This window comes from Aquila chrysaetos, chromosome 13, assembly GCF_900496995.4.
Source record: "Aquila chrysaetos chrysaetos chromosome 13, bAquChr1.4, whole genome shotgun sequence".
NCBI lineage: Eukaryota > Metazoa > Chordata > Aves > Accipitriformes > Accipitridae > Aquila > Aquila chrysaetos.
Genome location: NC_044016.1, coordinates 20973406 through 20997743, shown reverse-complemented (window position 1 = coordinate 20997743; position 24338 = coordinate 20973406). Strand labels below are relative to the sequence as shown.

Here is a 24338-nt window from a genome sequence, read left to right as displayed (position 1 = left end):
AGGCATACTGAAGCACAGGGCTGGACGGATTTAATGCCTTGACCTTAAAGAGCTACTAAAGAACTATGCAAATCTTGGACCGACCCAGTGCTTCAGAAACTATTTCTATAGCCCTCCAGTTACAAAACTCATTCCTGTAACCAAAAGGTTACAGCCTAAGCCACCACAGATTTAAGGGCTGGACAACAAGGAGAAAAGGCTGAGCACAAAGAATGTGTGTACATCTATGTATATACACACACACACATAGGTATAGTTCGGAGGACCACTGTGCTCATACATTGCATTTTCCAAACAGAATCAGCCAAGATGTGGCTCACAGAAGCCAGCTCCACCGTTACTTTAGCCAGCAATCTGCTCACCCATTTCTGAGGGCACAGGGTACACTGGGATAACAGCAAGGAAGCTGAGGATCTCCTCATCTGGACTCTTGTTCCCGCTGGCAAAACAGCTATAGTCAGGGGAAGGGAAGAGGGACTGATCCAGGTCACCAGGCTCGAGGTTAACACATTAAAGTGTGTCTGTGCCCCCAGCAACTGGCAACAAAAGACACACACCAGTTGCAAGAGACCGAGAGGCATCCTGTGTGGGCAATGCTGCACTGAAAACTCTAGGAAAAGAGGCTTTTACTTTACAGGTAAAAGGAGCAGGAAACAAATCATGTCACGCGTACATGAAATGAAGAAGTGTGGATGTTTATGGCCTAAACCCAGGATATGTTTTACCATGACACTCTTCCATCGCAGACACAAGAAAACATTTTTCCGCTAGATTTTTTGGCTGCCTGTAGCGGCATCTCACGGGTGATTCAGCGTGATGGTGTCTCTTTAAAGAAAGAGCTTTACTAGGTCATTTATTCCTCACGTCAGAGGCCAGGGCAGGACTACTCTGTACTGCAAGTGCTTCACCCCCACCAGTTTCAAGCGCCTGAAGTAAATCCAGCCAGCCCTCTGATCACGGTGCCAGGCAGCTTTCCCTGCTGCCCAGCCTAAACCTTCCTTTTATTCCTTTTCCATCACCTTGCTGTAGCCCCCATCACACACTGTGATGACCATTCCTGAAATGCCTTTTCTGCAGGTGAATTATGAGGGGCAGGGGACAAAACATCCCACTCTTTTATTCAGCCTGAAAGGCTGCTGCTGATCAGCTGGACTGTGCTAGTTGCAAGACAACCCAGAAATGTTAATTATATACTGCACATGGAGTAAGCAAAGCAGCAGCCTTGTGCACACTCTGAACCAGAGCTACGCAAGTCCTGGAGTCTGCAAGGCTTACTAGAAAGCAAGAGGCATACTCTTCCCTTTGGGCCACCCCCCCTCCAACCATCCTCCCCTTTCAGTCTAATTTATAGTCTTTAAGTGTTGATAACTCCAAGGCTGGAAGGGCAAGTCCCCTTTCTCCTTACCTCTTCCTCCCTCTCTCCAGATTCTGACATTTCCTAGAGATCTATTACAGCTTGCTCCTCATCTTGACCAGCAGCATTAATGCACCAGGATTGAAAGGCACACACAGTTTGGGAAATGGGGTACCATGAAAGGCTAATAAAAGTTGCCCCTTGGCAGCCTGCTGAACTGCCTCCGTATCAGGCCAGCCTTGTCTTACTGCAACAAACAAGGCTGAAAGGATGGAATCAGCTAATGAGAAGAGGGTTTCAGACACACTTCAGTCATTACAACAAATGCCAATTTATGTAACAAGCCTCTTCAGGTAGCAGGCTAAAAGCACCTTGACTCCTAATTAAATTGCACCTCCATTGCAAACGCTCCTTTCCCAGAAACCTCCTTACACACATTTTATTTATACCATTCATCTCAATAAACCTCTCCAACAACTCCGCTCTCCTAGACAGAGGTCTTTTGTGTACATCCATGTGGGTGTATTATTTAAAGGGTACATCACATGGATACTTTATCTAGTTTAATCTGATTTAATCTCAGCAGATTTACTAAAGTGAAATATATTTATAGACCCATATAGGTGCCTCTCACCATCTCCATCGCCATAAATAAATATTCAAAAGCAGAAAAACAGATCTGAACCATGATACTTGAGTTCCCATAATCTCTACATTAAGCGCCACATGAGACTGACATTCACGGCACAGAACACTCAAGTACAGCTTAAAGCTATGGCGAGAGACCAACATTTAGGACAAACTGAAGTGGAGGGGGGCAGTAGGACTAGTTTCTAATCCTGCTTTAGTTATCTTTGCAAATATAACTGTATCAATCCAGCTCTGCTTGAGCCATCAATGACAGCAATCTCGCATCCAAACAAACAGTGCTGGCTGCACAAGGCATGAAATCAGTGCAGGGCAGTGGACTGAAAGCAGGATTGGGAAAGACAATATGAAAACTATTCATCACCGTAGAAGTTTGCAGATACACAGCTCTGGGCTGCACTCGGAGACAGCTGCATATTAAGGCTCCTGATGGTCTCAACAGATAGTTTGAAGAGGTAGGGGAGGGGAGAGGTAGGAAGAGACTGCATTTCTCCTTTGTGTAGTTAAATAAGAGAATAGACAGTAGTAGTGTACCATTTTGGCTTAAAAGGATGCCTTCATCTTAGTGCATGTCTATATCTGTGCTTTCTTTTGTACACAGCTTCTCCAAGCTCTCTCTGAGAGAAAAAGACAAAAACATCAGTAAGTTATTCTGAAGGTCTAATTTAGCAGCAACTCTATCAAATGAAAGTTCACTGAAGTGGATGAAAAAATACAACAGGCAACTTTCTAAAGCATATTTAAGCAAAACCAGTTTTAAGCTCTGTCCCTCTTGCTACAATCCTGAGCAGACAGGCCATTCTACAACAAGTGACAGCTACTCAGCAGCAAGCACACTAAAATAAAATAATAAAAGTTCAGCTAGAAGCAGATTACCTGTTTTAAACGATTAAATAACCTGCCCTGACCAGGTTTCTGTACCACAAACTCATTCTACTCCTCGTCTTTCCAGCCTTCAGAGGGTCCTACAATCTTCCTCTGGACATGCAGACTGGGAGAAAACATATATACTGGGAGGAAGAAAGAAAAAAGAAAGGAAGCTAAACACCCTCTATTTAAAGTGGTTATTTTGCAAAACGGACCCAAACTCAAATTAACATCCCAGCCCTCACGAAGAAAGGAGGAATTGTTTCCATTAAAGAAATACATCATTAAAAAGTGACCTACAAAGACTTACCCATCGTCAGTGAGACTGAACTGATCTTTGCCAGAGCTCACACAAGAGACTGGCTGCATGCTGTTAAAAAAGGGGGAGCGGGGGGGCTGGATTCTCTCACTGGGGTCTCTCTTCAGAGCTCAGAGAGCTTGGCTTGTTAGAGGCAGAGGCATGCCTTCCAGAAGGACTTTACAGCAACGCACAACTGAGTTGTAAGCCAAGATAAAGCCGGCTTGTATGAGAGGCAAGTCTTGTGGGTTGCTTTTATTTATTTTTTTCCCCGCTGTATTGGAAATGCAGATCTTGTAAAGCAAGAATTAAGAGAGGGCTGGGAGAGGGAGAGGGGGGCTGCACGGCTGGCTAAAGTAAATCCCGGCTGTTCTCTCAACCCAGGGCTTGTGCTCGGCAGGGGCACAGGGTGCCACCCCCAGCCTCTGCCCCCTGCCCCCCCCTCTGCCCTCGGAAGCTGAGGGGCTGCGGGAGCCAGACCTCACAGGGGGACACCTACGCTTGCCATTTGCCGCCCTGCCTGCAAACAAGGAGGGGAAGTAAGCACCATAACTGCAATAATAATAATAAAAGAGAAAAAAAAAAATCAAGCAGCTCGACATCAGCTCTGCCACAGAGCACCCCCCCCTCCCCCCGACCTTAAGAAGAAAATCAGCAACAAAGTTCAATAGGGTGCAAAAGCAGCCTCACCCCTCGCCCCCCCGTCCCGGGAGGGGAGGGAGCCCGGCGGGGCTGGCCGCGGGTTGTGCGGGGGGAGCTGGGGCAGGGCGGGCTGCCGGCCCCGCCGAGCCGGGCAGAGCCGGGGAGCACCGCCCCGCACGGCGCCGGCGGGGAGCGGCCTGCCGCCGGCAGCGGGGGAGACCCCCGGCACCGAGCCCCGGCGGGGCAGCGGCGGCCGCCCACCTCTTGCCTTCCCCGTTCCGGTGCTCCTGCACGGAAGCAAACCCGCAAGGGCAGCGCGGGGAGCGGATCCTCCGTCCTCCCCCGGCCTCGAAGAAACTGCAACTCGGAGGTGCTCCCAGAGCCGCGCCGCCGCGGTTCGCGACGCCGGCATCAGCGTGGCGTCCCCACGCGAGGCGGGTGGGGGAGAGGGGAGGCAGGGCCGGGGCCGCTCCCCGCGGCTCCAGGCACGGCCAGCCCGGCGGCAGCCTCGCCCTCGGTCCCTGCGTGCCGTCTCGGCGGACTCGTAAATCGGCGGCGGCCGGGGTTACGGCGAGGAATTACGAAGTAGCTACAGGCGCTGGAAGCCCTATTGCTGCATAAAGCTCTCCGCTCAGGCTGCGACGAGCTTCGCCAGCATCATTTACTTTCTCCTGCAGGTGCTTTTTAACTTTGATCCCACCGCCGCCGCCTGCGCCTCGCCCCCCCCCCCCCCCCCCCCCAGCGACCGCGACAGCGTCTCTTACCGTAAACCCCTTGTCCTCTGCTGTACACCGGCACCAGAGACAGGAATAAAAAACAGATCATCTCCATCTTCAAGGCAGAGCCCTCATCGCCGGCGAAGAAAAGCAGCCAAAACAGCCCAGGCAGCATCCGGCGGGGGAGCGAGGAGCAGGCGAAAGCCTCCCGAAACGCCGCCCCATGCGCCCCGCTCCGCGCCGGTCACCGGCGCCCCTGGGGTGGAGAAAGGGACCCCCCCACACCGGGGCCGCCTGGGGATAAAATTTAAAAGGTAAAAAAAAAAAAAAGAAAAAAAGGAGAGGGAGAGAGGGAGGGAAGGAGGCAGGGAAGGCAGGAAAGCGGAGCGCCGCTTCCCGCTTCCCTTCGCCAGGTTTCTCGAGAATTTCCAGGAAAACAGGCAGCCTCGCCCGCACTCGGGGTACGGGGAAAGGCCAGCCCGGGTGCACCGGGCCGGCGCCGGACAGGTGCAGGGCCCGGGCCAGCCCAGCGCTGCTCCCCAGCCCCTGCGGGAAAGGGGTTTTCTTTGTTCAGCGGGAGCCGCCGAGCGCTGCCCGAAGTCCCGCGCTGCCCGAAGTGCTGCCAACTGGGGCCAACTTGGGAGAGTCCTCGCCCTCCCTCCTCCCGACGAGACTCTGGCCGCAGCCCCAGGAGCGAACGGGGGAAAGGAGAAGGAGGTGGAGAAAAAAGGGGGGGAAGCAAGGGTGGGGGGTAGGAGCCAGCTGCTGAAAGGCGGAGGGAGGAATAGGTGATTCTCTCTCCTCTTTTCCAGATCTTCTCGGGAGGGGATTGTTGCAATTAATCAAATCCAGGAAGGATTTTTTTTTTTTTTTTTTTTAAAGAGGCTCCCAAGAGCTCCCTCAGCTGCACTGCATCGCCCCAGCCAGCCTGAAGGGAGAAGCAAACGAGGAGCAGACAGACCACGCACCCTCGCTCTGCCTGCAGCTCAGCCCGGCTCTCCTCACCTCCTCCCTAGCCCGCCAGGTCCTTCTCCCTTCAAAACTTTCCCTGATGTTGTGTGCTGAGCTCGGGCGGGTGCTTCGCCTTCGCCGCTTGCCTGCTCCGCCCGCCTCGCAGATAATTTGCAGCTGTAGAGAGGCCCGCGTCGCTCTCCCTCGACGGCTGCCGGAGCTCCCGGTGGGAACTAACAGGGGCTGCAGCTGGAAAGGACCCGACGAGGAGGGACAACAAGCTGGAGAAAGTTGGGTTACTCCTGCCAGACACCGGCTGGAAACCGCTTGCAAGGTCCCTGCCCCACCGCTTTTTCGTGAAGCGCCAAAATCTCCTGCGAAAGTTGCCGGGAGCGTCACGGCTCCCCAGCCGGCCCCGGGGCTCTCCGCTCCGCCGACCCCCGACGGGGCGTCCAGGGGGCACGGTACGGTACCGCGCCCGGCCGGCCGGGCTGGCCCGGGGTCGTCTCACCCCTCCCTGCCTGCCGGCTCTGCTGGGCGCGCCGTGTTTTCTTCCCCTTCGGCTTTCCAGGTTTTTCCCCTCCCCTCTTCACCATTTCATTCCCTTTCGGTGGGAAAAAGAAAAAAAAAAAAAAAAAAAAAAAAGGAGCCAATTAAAGCAGCCGTGCTCGGAAGAGCCCTGCCTCCTGCCCAATTCTGCGAGCCTTACCTCGCCCCGGCCCTATTAGAGACAGCACCGCAGGGCTGGGGAGAAAAAGGGACTTGCTTCGGGTGGAGAGATCAGCCGTCAGTCCGGGGTCCCTCCATCCTCAGGACACTCACGGCAAGGTCGGCTTCTCCCGGGTGGGACCTGAGATACGAAAAGTCCAGGGGTAGCGGGGGGGTGGGGGGGTGCCTCCTGGTTTGCACGGGCAGCGAGCCGGGGGTGGGGGGCAGCGCAGGTTGCCGGGGGGGGGGATGTCACCTGTGCCGGCGCTGGCTGGTGCCAGCAAAGTTTTTCGGGGCCCCCCAGATCGGTTGCAGGCTGGCGGAGCTGCCTTGTGCATGCGGCTCGGGAGCGGCGGGGGGCCCCGGTGGGGCGGCCGTGCTGTGGGGGCCCCCAGCCCGGTGCGTGGCTGCGGGGGTCGGCGGTACCCGTGGGACTGCCGGCCCCGGGCTGTGCTGATGCTCGTACGTCAAACCCGGAGCGGCGGAGCTGTGCGTTCCCCCCCCGCGCAGGGCCCAAGGCGAGACCTCCGGCCGGGAGGAGGAAGGAGATGCTGCGCGACCGCCCCGGGCATCACCACCGGCACCGGGGGGCTGCGCCTGCTCCCCGGGAGCGCCGGTGCGGAGCCCTGCTTTGCCATCCCTATCTCCATCTGCTTTGCTAGGGGGATAAAACGCTGCTTCGGGGGAGCCTAGACCCGCTCGCCCCGCGGGGCTCCGGAGCCGGCGAGCGCACCCGTGCCTGGCTCGGCGGTGTAGCCGTGAGCCCAGCCCGTAAAGGGGAGGCAGCGCCGTGGAAGCCCCTCTTAGCGGGGCGGACTGTTCCCCGGGCCCCGGCACGCCGCTCTCCCGGCGCTGGCCCCGCCGAGGCTCCCGGGGACGGGCTGATGGGCCCCGTCCCTTAGCGACACCGGGTGCCCTCCGCCTCTTCCCCGGGGTGGTCCCTGCGTGCCTTCCCGCCTCGGCCACGCGTGGGCTTGGCGGCCCCCCGCTTCTCATGGCGCTGCTCTGCTGCGCGCTGCCCCCAGCCCGGCCCCGCGGCTCCGCATCGATGTCCGCTCGCCGCGGTAGCTAGCGAGAGGTGCTATACCCCAAGGGAAGGCGGATGGAAAGACGTACCCCGGCAGGCACCGAGTCGCCGTGTGAACAAGTCGCTGCCTGGATAAAAATGTAATTTTAAAAAAAAAATATTGAGAGATATGGCCCAGAGAGCGGCTGGCTGCTCAGTCATGCTCTAACAAACAAGCAATTAAGAGATACAGCCGCTAATTAGTGAGCAGTTATTCCTATTGTGAATGGTGCTCAGCGGGAGAGAAAAGCAATAGCGTGCACCAGGAGAGCGGCGTTACGGACAGGGCAGCTTCACCCCGTGACCAGCATCCCTGCAAGTACAAGGCAAGGTGGGTGGATTTCCCACCGGACCCTATTCCCTCACTTGTCAGGATGTTGCCAGTATGAACTGCTTTGTTTTTTGGTTGTTGGGGTTTTTTTCTTTGTTTTTTTTTTCTTTTTTTTTCTTTTTTTTTTTTTTTTTGCCTATAACTGAACTGAGGGAATATTTGCCAAGAAACTGTGGCCTTCGCACTCTGAGGCGTCCTTTCCAAAGATGATGGCATGGAGCGGGGCGCTTATGAAAGCACCTGATGTGAGCAAGTTTATTTTTTAATACAGTAAACCCTTATCTGAGAAGGATTTAATTCTTCCCACAGTGTGTGGTGGCAACATTAATAAAGGGTGTATAGGTATAAGGAGGCAGCCAGGACTAGGAGGACAGGTGGAGCAGCCCCTTTGCCAGGGCACGGGGAGAAGCAGGAGCTGACGATGACATGACAAAGTAAAATTGTCCGCATCTGCATGAAGCAGGCTGAAAGCAACACAAGGAAACGAGATGAAGAGATTTTTGTGGATCCAGGAAACTTCATGGTGATAAAAAAAACTATGGAGACATGAGTCTTGTTTTTTCTACTCATGATTTTGAAATAAGGCTATTTATGGGGCATTTTTGTAGCCTTTCCGTTCTTATGGTTTTTTTCAGGGATTCTCATTAGATTATGACATAGTGCCTCAGAGTTTGAATGAGTGTGAGTTACTGGATAATGAGTCTAAAAAAAAAATTCTCCAAAATGTGTTCTTTGCACCCCTTTTTTTGTGTTAACATTCAATGCACATGCTCACGTTTCACTGGCACAAATGCTTATGAAAAATGAATTTCAAAGTAAACTGCCAAAGTATGTGAAACAACCGAGCTTTCTCTTAACAAATAAAAGTATTTGTGCCAAAAGTACCTTTGAACTCATCCAGTTAGGGAACAGTAAAAACCATAAAGTGAGACACTGAGCAGTCCATTGAATTAAAGGGAAAAATAATTGGATAATAAATAATTAGAAAGAGCTGTCATCTGTCCATAGATATTCTGAGTGGAAAAAAATACTACCAAAACCCAAGTACATAACTGCATTTGCTAAATAAGGTAATTAATCATTATTGTTTGAGGCCTAATAAATCATAACATTCATAACTACAGTGTTTCCAATGGCTGACAGCAAGCCAGCACTCCCATGCACACTTGCTAAGCAATCTACTTGCAATAAGGAAACCATACCCTGTAGTGATACTACTTGTCAAAAAGCAAAGATGAGGGATGTCTTTCCTCCCCCCCAGTCTGCTTCCGCAGAACCTATTTGTCCCATCTTTCCAGCTGGGAGTTTGTGTCTCTGGTCCCTTCTCAAGACCCCACTTGTCAAATGAGTCCTGTCTCTTCGAAATATTTATAGGTACTACATCACCTATATTTCACAGCTACGTTAAGAGGTAGACAGTCTCTGGGACAGATGTGGTGTTCAAAGAGAGCAAATCATATGTCACCAGGCAGGAGACGATTGAAGAACTGTGTGAGGCCAAGGTCCAGCTCCAAGAACATTAACTCTCTTTGTGTCAATGTTTTCAAGTTATAGTCTGGTGCTGTCTGTCATTTATTTCTTTTCCGGGATGATGCAGGTATTTCTGGGCCCCAGTGATCTCTTGAGCGCGTGGCCTGACATTTCTGTCACCTCTTTCCTGTTCATTTTCTTCTCAGCACCACATCCAAGAATGTCTCCAGGATCCCTGAAGTTTGATCTCTTCCTCCCCTCCCTCCCTACACACGCATATGGAAGTGAGTACAGCCCAGCTGGGAGCTTTGCGGCAGCATTTCGCTTGCTAGGGCTTACTAAAAGGCAGTAGAAATGGAAAGAAGGGAAAAGGAGCACAACGGGGCACCTTAAAGGCAATGGGCAAAGCCAAGGTGACTCCAAATGCTGCAAGAGAGGTAAGACTTGAGAAGGGGAAAGCCAGAGCACTCTCTAGCACTGCAGCAGAGATGTTAGCAGGGAGGTAGGAAAACAATGGAATTCTAACTGAGCACAGGCCTGCATCGAGGACCTGAGTGCACAGGGTTGCTCCTGCAATGCTGCTGTGCCTGACTGAGCTGGGGCAGGCTCTGCAACAGTGCAGCGCAGGAGCAAGGGTCCGACCCAAGGCAGACAAGAGCGCTGAAGAGGGGGAACTGGGAAAGGCAAGGGAAAGCCAGTGTGTGTTGGGAGAGGGAGCCCTGTCAGACTGCTATAGACAAACTAGGGGCAACAGCAACAGATACTCTGCAAAGCACAAACTACTGGAAGATGGGAAAGCATGGGTGAAGCTACAATGGCAGGATGCAGTTAAACTGTCCACTGTCTGTTTTCTTTCTGTTTAATTGGTCTTCACGGAAAACTGTAAAAAGAAATATTAAAAAATGCTAGTTTGTCATTCTGAAGTGCTGGAATCAGCATCTCTTTGGGGAAAAAAATCCCCCTAGCCTAGAGGAGTGCTTCCCACCATCCTTAACATTAGGCTGGTGCTGCTGCTGTCCCAGATCCTCCTGGGGATCTCCCACTTCCAGTATGAAGTATGCCAAGATAGGGCTATAAATCCCATGGGCTCTGTTTTGCTGTCCTCAGTTCTCCTCATCTTCACTCCAGGGAATGCACCTATGCTGTGCTCGCTTTCTTCTCAGATGCATTTTACAACACTAGTATTACCTCTGAGCCTCTTGTGTATTCTTTGCTTTTTTGATTAGCTCCCTTCATCACAGAGAGTGTTTGGTACTGAAAGGAGTGATGAAGAGGGAGTCTATCTCTATTCCTCACCCAAGGTATTCATCCTGCCTGAGCTGTACCATCCTTCCTCCCTGCACTTCCCTGGTGCAGCCAGTCTCAGGGCCATGCTGGGATTTCTGGTATCTGGTTGCTGTTGTACTGGATTTTGCTATTCCTGCCTTTACCCAGTTACACTTTGACAAACTTCTGTTTCCTGGTTAAGGCTTAGGTGAAAGCCATTGCAGTCCCTTGCCCCTGTGATCTCAATGTGTGGCCACTCTTCTTTCCCCAGCTCAAGTGCTCCCCCCACCCCCCAATCCCACTTCTTGTGCACTAAACCCACAGGCTTTTAACTCAACATTTTCTACCAGTCTCTATGCTTTTTAGCCTATGTATCTACTTTGCCCAAGATCCTGCTGGTTTTTTGCTCTTGTGCTTTAGGTTAGATTGGGGCTGGTATAGGGGTGCAGACAAGTGTGTCAGCATCACTGGGAGCATCTTTTTCCTGTTTCATCCTTTCTTTGATCTTTTTTTCCTCTCTGCCTCCTTCTCCTGCATTCATGCTTTCTTCTTCTTTCCCACCCTCCCTTTCATGTGTAAAAAGTGAGTTAAAAAAATGTCAGGCTGGTGCTGGTCAAAGGAACTTGTTCTCCCTTTCTTCCACTTCCTTTCATTGCCTCAGCCCTCTTCTCCTCACACACGTCTCCCAGAGTGCACTGGAGAGGGATGCTTTTTTACAGACAGCAGATACGAAGAGTTTGGGCATGAGTCTCCCCTGTTCGTGCTCTCTGCCACTGCCAGCGAAGAGTGTATCGACTGCAGATTTTGTCAGTGCCAGGCAGATGATCTGAAATGTGTGATCTCTGCCCTGCGGTGGAGGTGGTGGTGCTGGGGAGGGTAAAGGAGCTACTGCTGAAGCAGATGCCTTCAGCCAGAGGGCTGTGTTTGAACCAGTTGTCAGCACTCCCAGGAGACTGTGCTACCTGAATTTCCCTTGAGAGGTTTTAAACACAACTCACAGCACAGGGATGATTGATTGACATGAGCCAAAGTAAAATCTACATAGGATATCTCTCAGATGGGACGTTGCTGTTTAGACCTTGGTGGAGACAGCCTTTGGCCACAGACAGCACGTTATGTCTCCCATAGCCTGATATGAGGAGGAAGCCATCCCGCAGAGTCACTTTTGTGGGAGCACTCAGGTAAGGCTGTGGGCTCACATGCCCTGAGACCTCTTGTTGGTGAGAAAACACCCCAGCTGGTACCTCCTCACTTCAGTTGCCCAGTGGCCACACTCATTTTTGGGAAGCTGATCTATTATCAATACATTGACTTAAAATTACACACAAGAAGTTCCTCATTCCTTGTTTGTCCCCAGACAGAGCCACGCTCACTCCAGGAAGGTGAGCATCTGTTTTGGATGTAAAAAGGAAGCTGCAGAGAAAACTACTTTTCTGCCAGAATCTCCCCTTGCTACTGATCCTGGACCACAAGAGCTGGGAGAGATGGTTACAGAAAGATTCAACAGTGTGCCAGGCAGGCTACAGAAAAGAGCATGCAATTCAATGCCTGAAGCAGCCCCACTGCTTTCTGAGGAACCATACACTGTTCATCAGTGGTGCAGCTCTCCACCAGCGTCTCACTGTAACATGACAATGAAAAAAATTTGAAATCCAAAGCTGTCAGGAGCCTATGTGCATTGCCACTGTCCACACAGCTTGGGCAGTCAGACCTTTACTGGTATGGGCTTCGTTCCACCCAGGAGAATGGGCATGTAGTCCCCAGCTCACCTGGGCATCGCCAGCTATTTTGGCTGGAGATATCTGAGTCAGACCAGTTCCCGGTGGAGGCTTCCTCCTGCTCTTTTTGGCAGGTCTCCATCTGATTGCTATTTCCCTTCACTACCATAAATCTACTCTCCTGGCCTGACCCATCTTTCCTCTGCTCAGACTCCTTCCAGGAGAATTATGGATAAGCACAGCTTTAACCTGAGTTTTGGAAATCTTGAGGCCAGAGCTCTTGTTGGAAATGTAGTGGCCCTAGCGTACCCATCTCCTCCAGAGGTACTCAGACCTGGATGTGGACACTCATGTTTTAATTCAAAATAACTTTTATGCCGTGTTTCACTGTCACACCTTGCTCAGCTCATACCTATTGCCCAGGGTGGCAGGTGAATCCATCAGAGGGTTTCCAGGCTTAAGGAGAGAAGCAAGGAGCTGCCTCACTGGGCAATGTATGTCTCCGTGCCACTCAACTTCCCTGCTTTGGGTATCTAAGCTGGTGAGGTCTGAAGGGATAGAGTGCTGCAAGTCTTACGTTTGTGAGGGAGGACTCTGAGCTCATCTGCTAGGACTCTGGGTCTCTCAGCCCTCATTTGTGTTCCCCAGCAGTCTCTGCACAGATACCATTTGCATATACACTATTTCATCTCAGCGTTTTGACCCTGTATGACTTTAAGGAAACTTGGATGCCTGAAGTCCAAGCATCAAGAGAAATGTGGAACGCAAAAACCCAAGGGTAGTTGGCCCCTCTGACTTAATACAAAAGCCACTGTCTTCTCATGCCCAATCTAGCCCATGGTGCAAAACTAGCCCACAAGGCTCGGCTCCTCTAAGTGAGTTTGAGAATGAAGCCTCTACGGTTAACTTGTGCAGAAGTCATTTTCTTTTTGGATCTATATATGGTCTATGAGCTACCCTTACAAGTTACTATTGCCTCTTCATTTTCAGGTGTTGTTGGCCACTACTGGAGCACTCAGTTCAAGAATCCAGTGATTTTTGTCTTTCCGTGAACCTGTTGTGTACATACACACACACACATATCCTTTCCCCTCCTGTCCAGTGACACACTACAGCTACATTTTTAACAAACCTCCTGTTCAAGTCAAAATATCTTAAGCAATTCTTTGCACAAATCCAGAAGTTGCAAAAGAAATGTGCAAAGAAGAGAAAATGTTTGGAACTGTGCCTGCTGAAAGGATGCTTTAAAACACAACACCCCCCCCACCCAAGGGTTGCTACTCCCTCCTTACGTTTGGGTGGGTCCCAAACATAATTCCATGCTGCCTCTATGCTTAAATATACTCACATCCTTAAGGCACAGTGGCATTCTTGTCTGTCTTCTGCAATTTGATCCATTTTAGAAGACCCATTGTAAAAGACTCTGTTTCAACTTACCATGACTATTTATAACACAATTCTCTAGCAAACCAGAGTTAGAAGGGCCGTTACTGTAAAAATAAGTAACATGAAATGGATCATACAAGAAATTAACAGAAAAACCCTAATAGGGAGGAAATTATAGAAACACCAGCCACATTTACTAATGTGTTTTTCATTTGAGCTGCTCTAGTCATTTTAGAAAAGCTGGGGCTGGGGCTACCTGGGGACGTGATAGAGGTGTGCGGGTGCTGCACAGCACTGAAGCACTGCTGGTGGAGAGGCACAGATTACCAGCAGAGCTGTTCCTGCCAGGATCACCCATCTCCCCACTGCTCCCAAACAAAGCAAGAAATGAATCTGCACTCAGACAGATGGGTTTTGCTGGCATAGCCATCTCAGTCATGAAATGCAGCCCTGATCAAGAGTGAGCATCAGGGAGCGCTTCCCTGTGTGAGGCAGGGGAGATGAAACACAAAGTCGAGGTGTGACTCACCCAAATTCAGACAGCAAGGCAGAGACATGAGCAGAGCTGGACAGAGTACTTTCTTCCCTCATTTCTCAGTGCAGCTGCAGACAGACAGCGTTGCCACTGAACTGTGTATTCCGATGTATAATTACTTGCTTATTAGCTGGCTAGCTCATCATGCCAACAAAGGTAGCGGGAATGCGAAGCAAAGACATTTCTCCTCTCGCTGTCTTTCAGACCAGAGAAGAAACGACAGATCATACAACCTGCTGGGAACCTCCACCTCCTCCACCCTTTATAGGCTGGCAGAGGTTGAAGTTTGACCGACTTCTCAGTCACATCTAGTCCTCAGAAGAAAGAGAAAAAGAGCTAATTGTGCTAGTCTGAACCTAGAGCCAGGGACTCTGATGGCGATGGCTATTACCGCTTCCAGAGTGACGTGCCTGATGGGTGACCTCGCACTGGGCCATGAAGTTGTTGGGAGCAACCAGCTCTACCACACACCATTGCTCACGGAGGGGGAGGAATATAACATAGAGTATCAGCCTGAGGTAAAGCCGAATAACAGGGCCACTGGAGTCAAGATAGGGCTTGGCTTACCTATTGTATAGGCAGCACTTTTTTTAAAGCTTGAAAACTTAATTCCCTCTGTTGCAACCTCCCTCTAGGGGCTCACCAGGTGCTGCAGTATTTTCATGCACATCCCCTCATGTCTTGAGCATTGCACACTCACCCCGTGGGTTTCCAAAGAAGTTTCTCCTTGCAGCTCCCCAGGTGGCTGCGCTCCAGTGAAGGGTGAAGCCATTCTTGCTAAACCAACCCCTGCATCCAAACTTCCCCAGGAAAACCAGATGAGGGTTTTGAGTAACAGCAGCAGACTTTCCTATTAGCGAAGTCAAGCAGGAAAATAGCGTTATTTTTTTAGGGACCAAATCATTCATAGATTACAGAGTCAAAAGGAAACACTGCTGGTCTGATCTCCTGTTCTAATCAGAGTGCATTGTGAGGAACAACCTCCAGTCCTGATTTCTGAGAAGCCAATAATAAACCATTCATTTGTATTTCACACAGAGCAGTGGCATATTTCATCAGGATGCACAAACTGGTATTCTGAAGGAACAATACGCATTTGGGATCAGATTTACAGCTGTTCAGTAGCCCTCAGATTTGCAGGTAAAACACAATATCTGACTTGCTGGAAGGTTTCATGGCACTGGCACTGAGGAATAAATGCCTTTGATTTTCCCCATCTGATTTTTCCTGGTCTCTGGCATCAGGACTGAGGGAGACAGGAACCACCTCTCCACCCAGCTTCAGGAGGGACTGGGGGAACCAGCAAGATCCAGGAGAGAGGGAGAAGCCAGTGGGAAGCCAGGGCAGGACTGACTCAAGAATTAATGGCGGTGGGCAGAGAAAGGAGGAGGTGTGAAACGGCCTGGGTGAGGGATGAAAGAGGGACACTGGGGCAGCTTGAAGCATGGGAAGAGAAGCAACAACTGCTGGAAAGATGGTGGGGGCAAGTGGACAGCCGAAACTTGGGGAAAGCCAGGATGTAAGATGGCATTGCTGCAGCATCACTGGAGCAGGGACTGATGGCCCAGGGCTGGGCTGAAATGTGGTATTCAGGGCCATGGGCAGGGCAGGGTCCCCAGGACCTGGCAGCTCTGCCCCTTCTTTCTGCCCAGTCAGCCCTGATTTTTCTCCATCCCACCTTTTGGCACCCCCTCACACCCTACCAGAATTCCCTTACGGTCCTGCCCTTGCAGGGAGCCAGAGGGGTTGGAGGGTCTGATAGGAAGGTGAAGGAAGAAGAGGGTGAAATGCATCTTCCTCTGCCCGAGGAGCCAGTCCAGCTGCCCTGGGCATACCTGGTCTTGGGGATAACATGGAGTTTGACCACCTCAGCTAATAGGGGGCGAGTTCATCGCTGCTCCAAACATCCTGTGTGAGGTGATTCACGTTAAATATTCTTTATTCACCATGTCTGGAAAAGTACATCTGAGCCCCTGAAAACACCGGACATTTTGGTGGAAGATGCCCGAGAAAAAATATTTTACAAGAACCAAGAGTCGCCTGTCTCTCTGGAAAATGAACATTGGCTGATCAAGAAATTACCAATAGAGATTTCTCATATTAGCACTTTATTTTTTTCCCCTTACTTGTCTTGGTGGAGAATCACATTTCATTTTCAAACCACAGTTCTACATTTATCATCCCTGATTTAGTAAATTGCCACTTGCAGAAGCAGTGTCTAACCTACCTTTATTTAAGACTTTGCAGGATAATGTGTTTGAGTTGGACTCAGAGAGGGTCACAAAAAAAGTGGCAGATGCTGCAAACATATTGAAACGGAGGTAATGTAAATGATTTTAGATTCAAAATATTCCTCCTCAAGTAACTTAACAGTTTCACAAAATATTGTATTGTCAGTGAGACTTAAATCTAAAATCTTGAAGCAAGAGGAATTTTGTTGTCTTTCTCCTTCTTTATTTTTTTCTTAACGGGGATCAAAATCAACCTTTCAATAAGCCTCTCTTTGCAGTCAAAATAGAAGGAAGTGAAGATACCTCTATAATCAGAGCTGGCTCAAGTCTTATCAGCAGGGTAGGCAAAATTTAATTTTGCAGCCCAAGGGTTTTCTCTTCACCCTTGGGCAGGCAAAATTCAGCTGTGTGGCAGCAGCTGAGTGGGTCCCTCCTGGGATGTGTTTCTCCTTTTCTATCCCCTTGGTACCACACAGCTTGTGGGGAAGGGCTGGACAGTCAGCTTGTGCCTGCTGCAGATATGGCCATTCCCACCTCTTCCAGCCCAGGCAAACTGGGCTGCTGGTTGCCCCTGGAAGGCTTCAACCTTCAGCAGCCAACAGCTTTGCCTGTCCCTGAAACCAGCCCTGTCTGTAGTAAGGTAGAGAAACTTGCATCTGCAAAACCGAGCCTGGAATCATTATCTTACAGCTGCAAATGTAGCCTCCCACTTAAATGAAAGGATGCAGATAATTGGGTTATCTTGTATAAAACAAATTCTTCTGCCCTATAAACTGTAGCCAGTACACATGATGCAATCTCACTGTGCCAGGCTGGAAAGGGGGGTGTTGGGAGTGGGGGTGGCTTTCTCACCCCAAGCAGGAGAGGACTTACTCCTGTGCCCTTAGCGTGCACAGCTAAACTTCAGATCATGACATTCACACATATGACCCCTCCCCATTTGAGCTCCATGGGAATATGATCAAGCTGATGATTTCCGGTGGAATCAATAAGAAAGGTAGAGGGCATCAACAAAATCATTAATAATTTCTCTCAATTATAATCTAGTTTCTTCAAATACCGCTGTTGCTGAAGCCTCCAGCCAGAATTAATGATATGGAAAATCTGAAGGACAATAAACAGTATATGTGTGAGCTAGAGGGATGTGAACAAACAGTAAACAAAAAGGAAAATGTCAAAGGGGTTAAATCTTTAATAAACTACCAGTTCAATATCATTTGATAAGCTCTCCTTCAGATGTTTCACAAATATTCTCCCTTGTTTTCAGAGTCAGCCTGGTCTTTTTCAAGCCAAACACATTTCACAAAAAAAAAACGTAGAGGAACCAAAATGTGCCTTTGAAAGAGAAATGGATTGTAACCTTATTCTTACATTTTAAAAGCAATAAAATGACTGCAAGATTACACATTACTCATAGCTGGGATTCCTCATTCCTCGTAGGTACACAGCCTGTCCTGTATTCAGTGTGGAGCTCATTGGTGTTCAGTAATTTCTTCTGTTTATAAAGTGAATCAAGCAGGTACATTTTGCAATTGTTAATACTCAGGGTAATAATATACACACGTGCATGCATCCACCCACATAAGCACAGAGAGGTTAATACCAATCTAAAAATATTTTGTATGTCAGAAAGAACACAAAAACATTGTCAACAGAATTGGTGGAAGACAGTAGCAGTTACTGGGAGGTTTGTAGTCTTGGGCACATGAGCGCAGGAGTTTATCTGTGTTCATCTGTCCAGCCTGGGCAAACACTATTTGCATCTTCTACTTTATCAAGTGCTTTGGGATGAAAAAGGCCACAATCCCTGCATGTCTTAAATAAAGTAGCCAGCAATGCAGACAAAAAAGGCACATTTATGAAGCCAAGGAAGGAAAGGATAACTTTTCTTAGGTCTGATTTCATGTCACAGGTGCATTTTTGTTAGTTTTGGACTTACCAAGAGTGACTCAAAATGTAGAATTCTAATCCCCCCAAGACACAGAAACAATCAATCACTGATGAAGGGGAAATGCTGAATTCCCAGTATCTAGCCTTCTCCAAGAAAGCCTATCGGCTGTGTAATGCAAACTAATCTTTTCCAAGCATCAGCTTTTTTGTTTCTTGCCCTGATTCACATATATGCACACATCCAGTGGGAGTTAGAGGGACAGAGAAAAAGAGAGGGTGGGGGGGAGAGAGGCCACATCCACACATATCAATGACTGTTGGAAGAAAACAGCTAATACGTGGAGCTGGAGTTGGAGAAAGGTGGGACTACTCTGCAATTCCCTTGGTGAACCACAGCCAAGGTTGGTCCAGAACTATCAGAAAAAAAATACTGCAACAGAAGACAAAAATCAGAGCATATTTTTAGCCATCTGAGGAAGGAAAAATAGCTATAGATTCTGGCTGGGAGAAGCAGATGGCAGTGAATTATGAGAACAGGGCGCTGCTGCTGTTGCAGCCGCTGCTGCAACTGCCACAGCTCAGGTCTTTTCCATCTGACAGAAGGGCCTCTGGGCAGCCAGAGATGAGTCAGACTCATGTGTGTTGTACAGGCGTCTCTGGAGAACCCTATTTTTTCCCTTTCATTTGTGTCACGCTGCTTCAGGGTTTGAAATGAGTTGCGCAGCCCCTACATCCTACGAGCACCCTTTCCCCTCTCGCTCTATCTTCACCAGTGTCTGAGCTGCGTCCAACACCAATGAGCACAGCGTGGCTGGATGGCATCATGCAGGAGGGATCCCTACAGTCTCCAAGCAAGGCTGCCATTAGCATCCTCCAAGTCTTGCACCAAAAGTCCTGAGCTAACACCAAGCTGAGGAGAAGCAGCCATTGAGGACACTCATATTGAAGCCACCTTGCTTGCACTCCTGAGGAAGACCTGCAGGCTCCACCTGCAAACCCAAGGATGTGCAGCAGCCACGTTGCAAAGCTTCAGGATTTGGCAAACCCGCTTAAACCTGCTTAAACCCATTAGCACTGGCTCTGGGAGACATCTCAGCCCCTGACCAACACTGGCCCCAACCCCTACAGACAGTGGAAGCAGGACAGCGTTTTGAACTGGAGCCAAAACACATATCCAGTGTATCCCACTGCATGAGAAACTCCTGGCTGCTTGCAAAAGAGAAACTATGCCAGTAACAGCACCCTGGATTGCTCTTTTTACAGAAGACTTAGCTATTGGTCTGAAGCTGTTGAGCAGTTTCCTATCCTCAGAAGACTATTTTAAGCTCCACAGAGAGCAGTTGTTGAACAAGCTGTGTTAATACAGAAAAGCAGCAGCAAATCCATTTCTTCTTAGCTAATGGCTTCTCCTCCTGGAAAAGAGATTCCTGAGGAAAGAAACAAACAGTGCTGTCTCTGCCACCAAGCCTGGCCTGAGCCTCCCTGCAGCAGGCTGCTCCCCGTGGCATGTGGGAGGGGAAGGGCCACCTCTCTGGTGAACTGGTCTGCCCTCAAATACAGGACTGCAGGCTGAGGGCTGTGCTAGAGGAGGGGAGATGAGCTGCGTAAGGAATTACTGCTTTCTGTGCTTTGATACCTTCTGGGAAAAAATTAGGGATACTTAGCTGCTGTCATACAAACATTTTATGCAAATCTTATCTTTGTCTTCTGCATACTCGTACATAATTTGCATCTGATTATCAACTTTGGGTCTATTGTTCTATTCTAAATAGAATTCCTGCTGCTGAAAGGTGTTGGACTGACAACCTTGGTGAATAAAGTAATCTCTCTAACAAGGGGGTAGGAGAAGAACAGCTTCCCACACAGGGCTCTGCCATTATTCCCCAGCCAAGGCCAACAGTGAGGATGCCAGCCCTTGGCCTCTTCTGAGCCAGCCAGTTGATGCAGGGCACGGCTGTGAATGTGGAATCCCTGTGAACTTTCTAGAAAGACAATCCAAAATCCTTTAAAAAGAAACAGCTAATCTGTTGGGTCGGATTCACGTTTGTGCTACACACACAAAGGGGTTCCAATACCTAGCTGGCTCTGAAGTCACACCCAAGGATCATGAGAAAGTCTACATGGTGGGATCTGCACACCCAAATGAAAGCCTTTACCCTCTTGACCTAGAGGAGAGGAAGCTTTTGCTCCTTCTGGCACATGCAACAAATATTGCCAGCTGGATATAGCCCTGTCTCCAGCAGCAGCAACATGCTGAGTCCTTTTCCTGACTGTAGTAGGGTGTCTTGCCTTGTATTGTAAAAAAAAGATTTGCCTGGGGCTAAAGTGGCTCAAGTCCACTGGAGTCAATGGCTTGACTTCAGTTTACCCTGGCTGAGAATTTGGCTCAGTTACACCACATTAGCAGAAACTTTTTGGGAAGCCCCATGTAGAAATCAATGATAACCAGAGATCATGATCTTCAAGTTCTGCAACACGTGGATCTTACCAGTAACCTCCTCTGTCTCTGGAAAGAGACTTTTCTTTCATCTTGAGTGGGGGCACAGGGCCCTCCCTAGTGCTGGGGAAGCACAGGGAACTATTCATGGTAGCTACAGGATGAGATGGGGACTGACCTACCAACCTACGCTGCAACACAAGGCTGCTTCAGTCAAGCCAAAGGATGAGGACACATGAATGTTAATCTTGATCCTCAGTCTTTAGCAGCCACAGCACTGAGCGATACGAGTCTGTCCACTTGACTTTGGGATGGATGGCTCTTCTAGCTGTGTTTGTCCTGTCAATAAAGCATTCAGCCCCAGTAACAGCTGCTTCTGTAAGAGTGCCAGATTAAAACAAATAATGCAGACTTAGTGCTCTTTACATGGATTGCATGGGCTGACCCTGTTGCAATATGCCCACCCACAAATCTTCTCAGCTCATTACCTCATTGAACATGGCTGCTCCTCTGTAAGGACAGGAGCCAGGTGATACCTCAACAGAATTTGAACATGATATGGTAAGTCAGAGCTTGAAATAGCTGACTGAGAGCTCTAGGCCTCGCCTGGCAGGGAGGTGGACCCCATCAGAAAAATGCAGCCTCAAGAAGGACGTGTGGCAGCCCTGCTGGACAGGACCTTTGGCTCTGAAGAGAAGGGGGTCACAGCTTTCCTATCATTAAGACATTCCTCATTATTTCTGCACTTGTTCTTTGCTAACACTCCCTTAGTATTTCACTTCTCTCCTTCTCTGCACAGCCAGTTCTGGGTTAAGAAGGCAGGAGTATGCATTGTGTAAATAAAGTTTGTTGTTTTCCTTTGAAGTATGTGGGAAGGTTTTGAAAACCCAACTGTAGCCATTCTCAATAATCTCAACTTTCTGCTCTATTTCTCTGGTTAACCTTGCTGACTCAAAACAACAAAAAGCATAGCCTGAAGGAAATAGTGCTCACTGCTTTCTTAACTTTCCAATGGCATTTTACCAGAGATACTTTCTTTTTGTTAAGGTCTTTGAAGTCCATTCCTCTCTTTCTGTGTGGATTCCCATTGAGACCAAATTGCTCTTACTAGCCTGCTTCCCCAGGCATGGGGTAGGAAGCACGACTGCCTTCCCCAGGTCATAACAAGAAGGAAGAGTCAGTGAGGGTGCTGCTGAGATGCCAGCAGTAAACAAGTCAACACAGAGATGTGTTTTGTTTTCTTCCCAGAGGATGGTGGGAGCAAGATCTTCCCTCACACACATGTCCCAATTAGAAAGCCAAGATGTGATCTATTAGGTCACCACTCCGCCCATCTAGTAAGATTGAACAAGTTTCTCTTTCATATTGCTCTGCAGTCAGCTCAAGAGGTCACTCTTGACTCAAGGAAACTTTCTTCCCCCACCCACGATTGCTTCCCCCTGCCCCTAGCTGCATTTGCAAACTAATTGCCTGGAGAAGAAAGTAATGGGAACTTCACATCAAGGCAGGGTCCTGCCAAGCTTTGTTAAGATACCTGCCTGGCAGAAGAGGGTGAAATCTGCCAACAGGATCACTTGGGGGAAAGCAGACGCCCTTCCTTGTTCCCCTCCTGCTACAGTACTTCTGGGCAAGACTCCATCTCCTCCCTCACCTGGGCCCAAAGGACTGCGGTTTGCTTGCCAGCCTCAGACACTTTTCTCAGGAGGGTTTTCCACATGCTGGTCAGTGGCTTGAGGGACAAACATCCCATGCGTGCAAGGCCTAAGTATTGCTTCTGCTGAGGTACAAATCCTGAGCATGAAGAATGTGATGGAGAAGGGCATTTGTCACACTGTGAAGTGCGTACCACACCACCACACCATATAACAGGCTGAAAATGGGAAAGACCCACAGCTGGGAGATGTCACTGCCAAGAAAGCCTGTTCTATGGGTAGAGCGATAGGGTTCATCCTGACCAAGTCAGCAGAATACACCACCCACCAACCCACAAGAATTTAATATCACCACTCCCTGCCTCTGTCTCATCTCCTAGGAAATTTCTAATTCTTCAGGGGAAGATGAAGAAAAAGACATGTTCTGCCTCCATAAACCCCAGCCGTTCCATCACAGAAGTGAGGAATAACGGGAGGGGGAAAGAACCATATAAACAGGCCCCTCAAACATAATTGAAGAACCAGACTAATTTGGCTTGTCTTTATAACAGGCCAGAGCTGGGCACTAGACTTACCCACAACAGATAAAGATGAGTAACTACATAATGAGGTTAAAATATTCATTAAGCTAATTGCATGTTAATTAAGTAAAGGATGCTATTAGGGATCCATTGAGCTCCATCTGTGTGTGCAAACAGGAGTGAGAATAATCACACCAGAAAGCAGGAGAAAAGATGGTGGCAGTTCTGGGGCTCCTGGATACGGGAACCAGGGCTGGAAGGGACAACCAGTGGGGGCAGCTCCGGGTCCTGGGGGAGCTGGCAGCTGTGAAAAGGAGGGTGGTCTCATGAGAGGAAGACGAGCTGGTAATGAGAAACTCTAAATGCTGTTGCCAGCAATCACATTGTGAATGGGCATATCATTTCCTCACACTCCATTTCCAGATACGTAAAACAGGAACTCTAGCCATCTGCCCAAGTGAGAAAATTCATGAGAAAACTCAGGAAAGGTTCTAGCTAAACTTACCCTCGCTATTGTATCTGTTGATTTTACCAGAATTGCTTGCAGGGACAGAGATCCATCACCCCAGAAAGAACCATAGGACTCAAGCCAATAGGCCATAAGGCACTGGAAAGGTCCATTTTTGAAAATGGCCTACAAGAAGGCTAAAAATAAAGAGGCAGAAATTACTCTTCCATTTAAACTTCCTCTGTCAGCACCACAGAGGACAGTTTCTAATAAATACTTCTTCAAAAGAAGGAGAAAAAATTCCATCTGACATAATTATGGCCAAAGCTCCATACGGCAGAATAGGGAAAATGCCTACATATTTCATGTTAAAATTCATTAATAATGGAAGGCAAGGATTAAATTATATAACTGCCACCTTTAAGTTAAATAATATTTTCAGCAGAAGGAAAGGGAGATGGGACAACTCCATAACCAACACGCTTATTTCAGCACATGAATAATTTAGGCAAATAATACAACAGCCTTTTAAAGGGGAGAAGATTCGACGAGGAGGTTGGGTTAGAAAGGACTTGCACTGCATTGGGAGATTTGAAGGACTGGGAGAATAATTCATATTCAATCATTCATTTGATTAATTTCTCCATTCTTTCAGGCCATTAATGGGCAGATTGTTCTTTTCGTAAATGCACTTATAGTTTGAAGTTACTGGAATAAATCTGGTCCACGGTTCCCCTTGAGTGGCCAGTTTCTTGCAAGGAATCATTGCACAAAATGGAAACAGGTTTGGTCATCTCCCAGTGGGTTTCTGATCTCAGACCAGCTCCTCAAGCACTGTTTGCTATGAATCTAAATTTAACATCTCATTCTCCTGCAATAATTGCTTAAAATTTCTGCTTCCCCGGGTAGATCTGCCAGCTCACCCCACTCATCCTGCATGGGTACAAAGTAGAGGGCAAAACTGGAGTGAACATGAATGAAGCAGGTTCATTAAAAATTTCAGGCCATTATTCATGAAAAATTAGTTTATTGTGTTAGCTTGCTCCCAGTGAAGCTGGCATTGATCCAAACTACCCTTCTGATGAGTGGGAAGGAGATCTGCCTAAGTCATTCGTATTTGTGCGGTGAAACCTGACAGATGATGCTTTATCCAGGGGCTGATTATTGTCATGGGCAAAACAAAAAAATCCCTGGAGATTCTGC

At 48.8% G+C, this 24338-nt stretch overlaps 2 protein-coding genes across 6 annotated transcripts in view; one reads left to right on the top strand and one right to left on the bottom strand.

The window, feature by feature from the left end:
• Positions 1–4724, bottom strand: part of MDGA1 (MAM domain containing glycosylphosphatidylinositol anchor 1) — a 152509-nt gene extending 147785 nt beyond the window's left edge. For all 5 annotated transcript variants that reach the window (XM_030034531.1, XM_030034532.1, XM_030034533.1 and 2 more), the window contains exon 1: positions 4574–4724. In XM_030034531.1, the coding sequence (XP_029890391.1) occupies positions 4574–4700 (127 nt within the window). In that variant the 5' untranslated portion in view covers positions 4701–4724. The remainder of the gene's footprint in view (positions 1–4573) is intronic.
• LOC115349815 (translation initiation factor IF-2-like) lies at positions 4711–7358 on the top strand. Its single transcript, XM_030034536.1, has 2 exons — positions 4711–4839; positions 5408–7358. Exon 2 carries the CDS (start codon positions 5577–5579, stop codon positions 6639–6641), a length of 1065 nt encoding a protein of 354 aa, XP_029890396.1. The 5' UTR covers positions 4711–4839; positions 5408–5576; the 3' UTR covers positions 6642–7358.
• The last annotated feature ends 16980 nt before the right edge of the window (positions 7359–24338 follow it).

Excerpts from the sequence above, each read along its gene's own strand:
- LOC115349815 (XM_030034536.1), top strand. The coding sequence starts at position 5,577 with ATGTTGTGTGCTGAGCTCGGGCGGGTGCTTCGCCTTCGCCGCTTGCCT.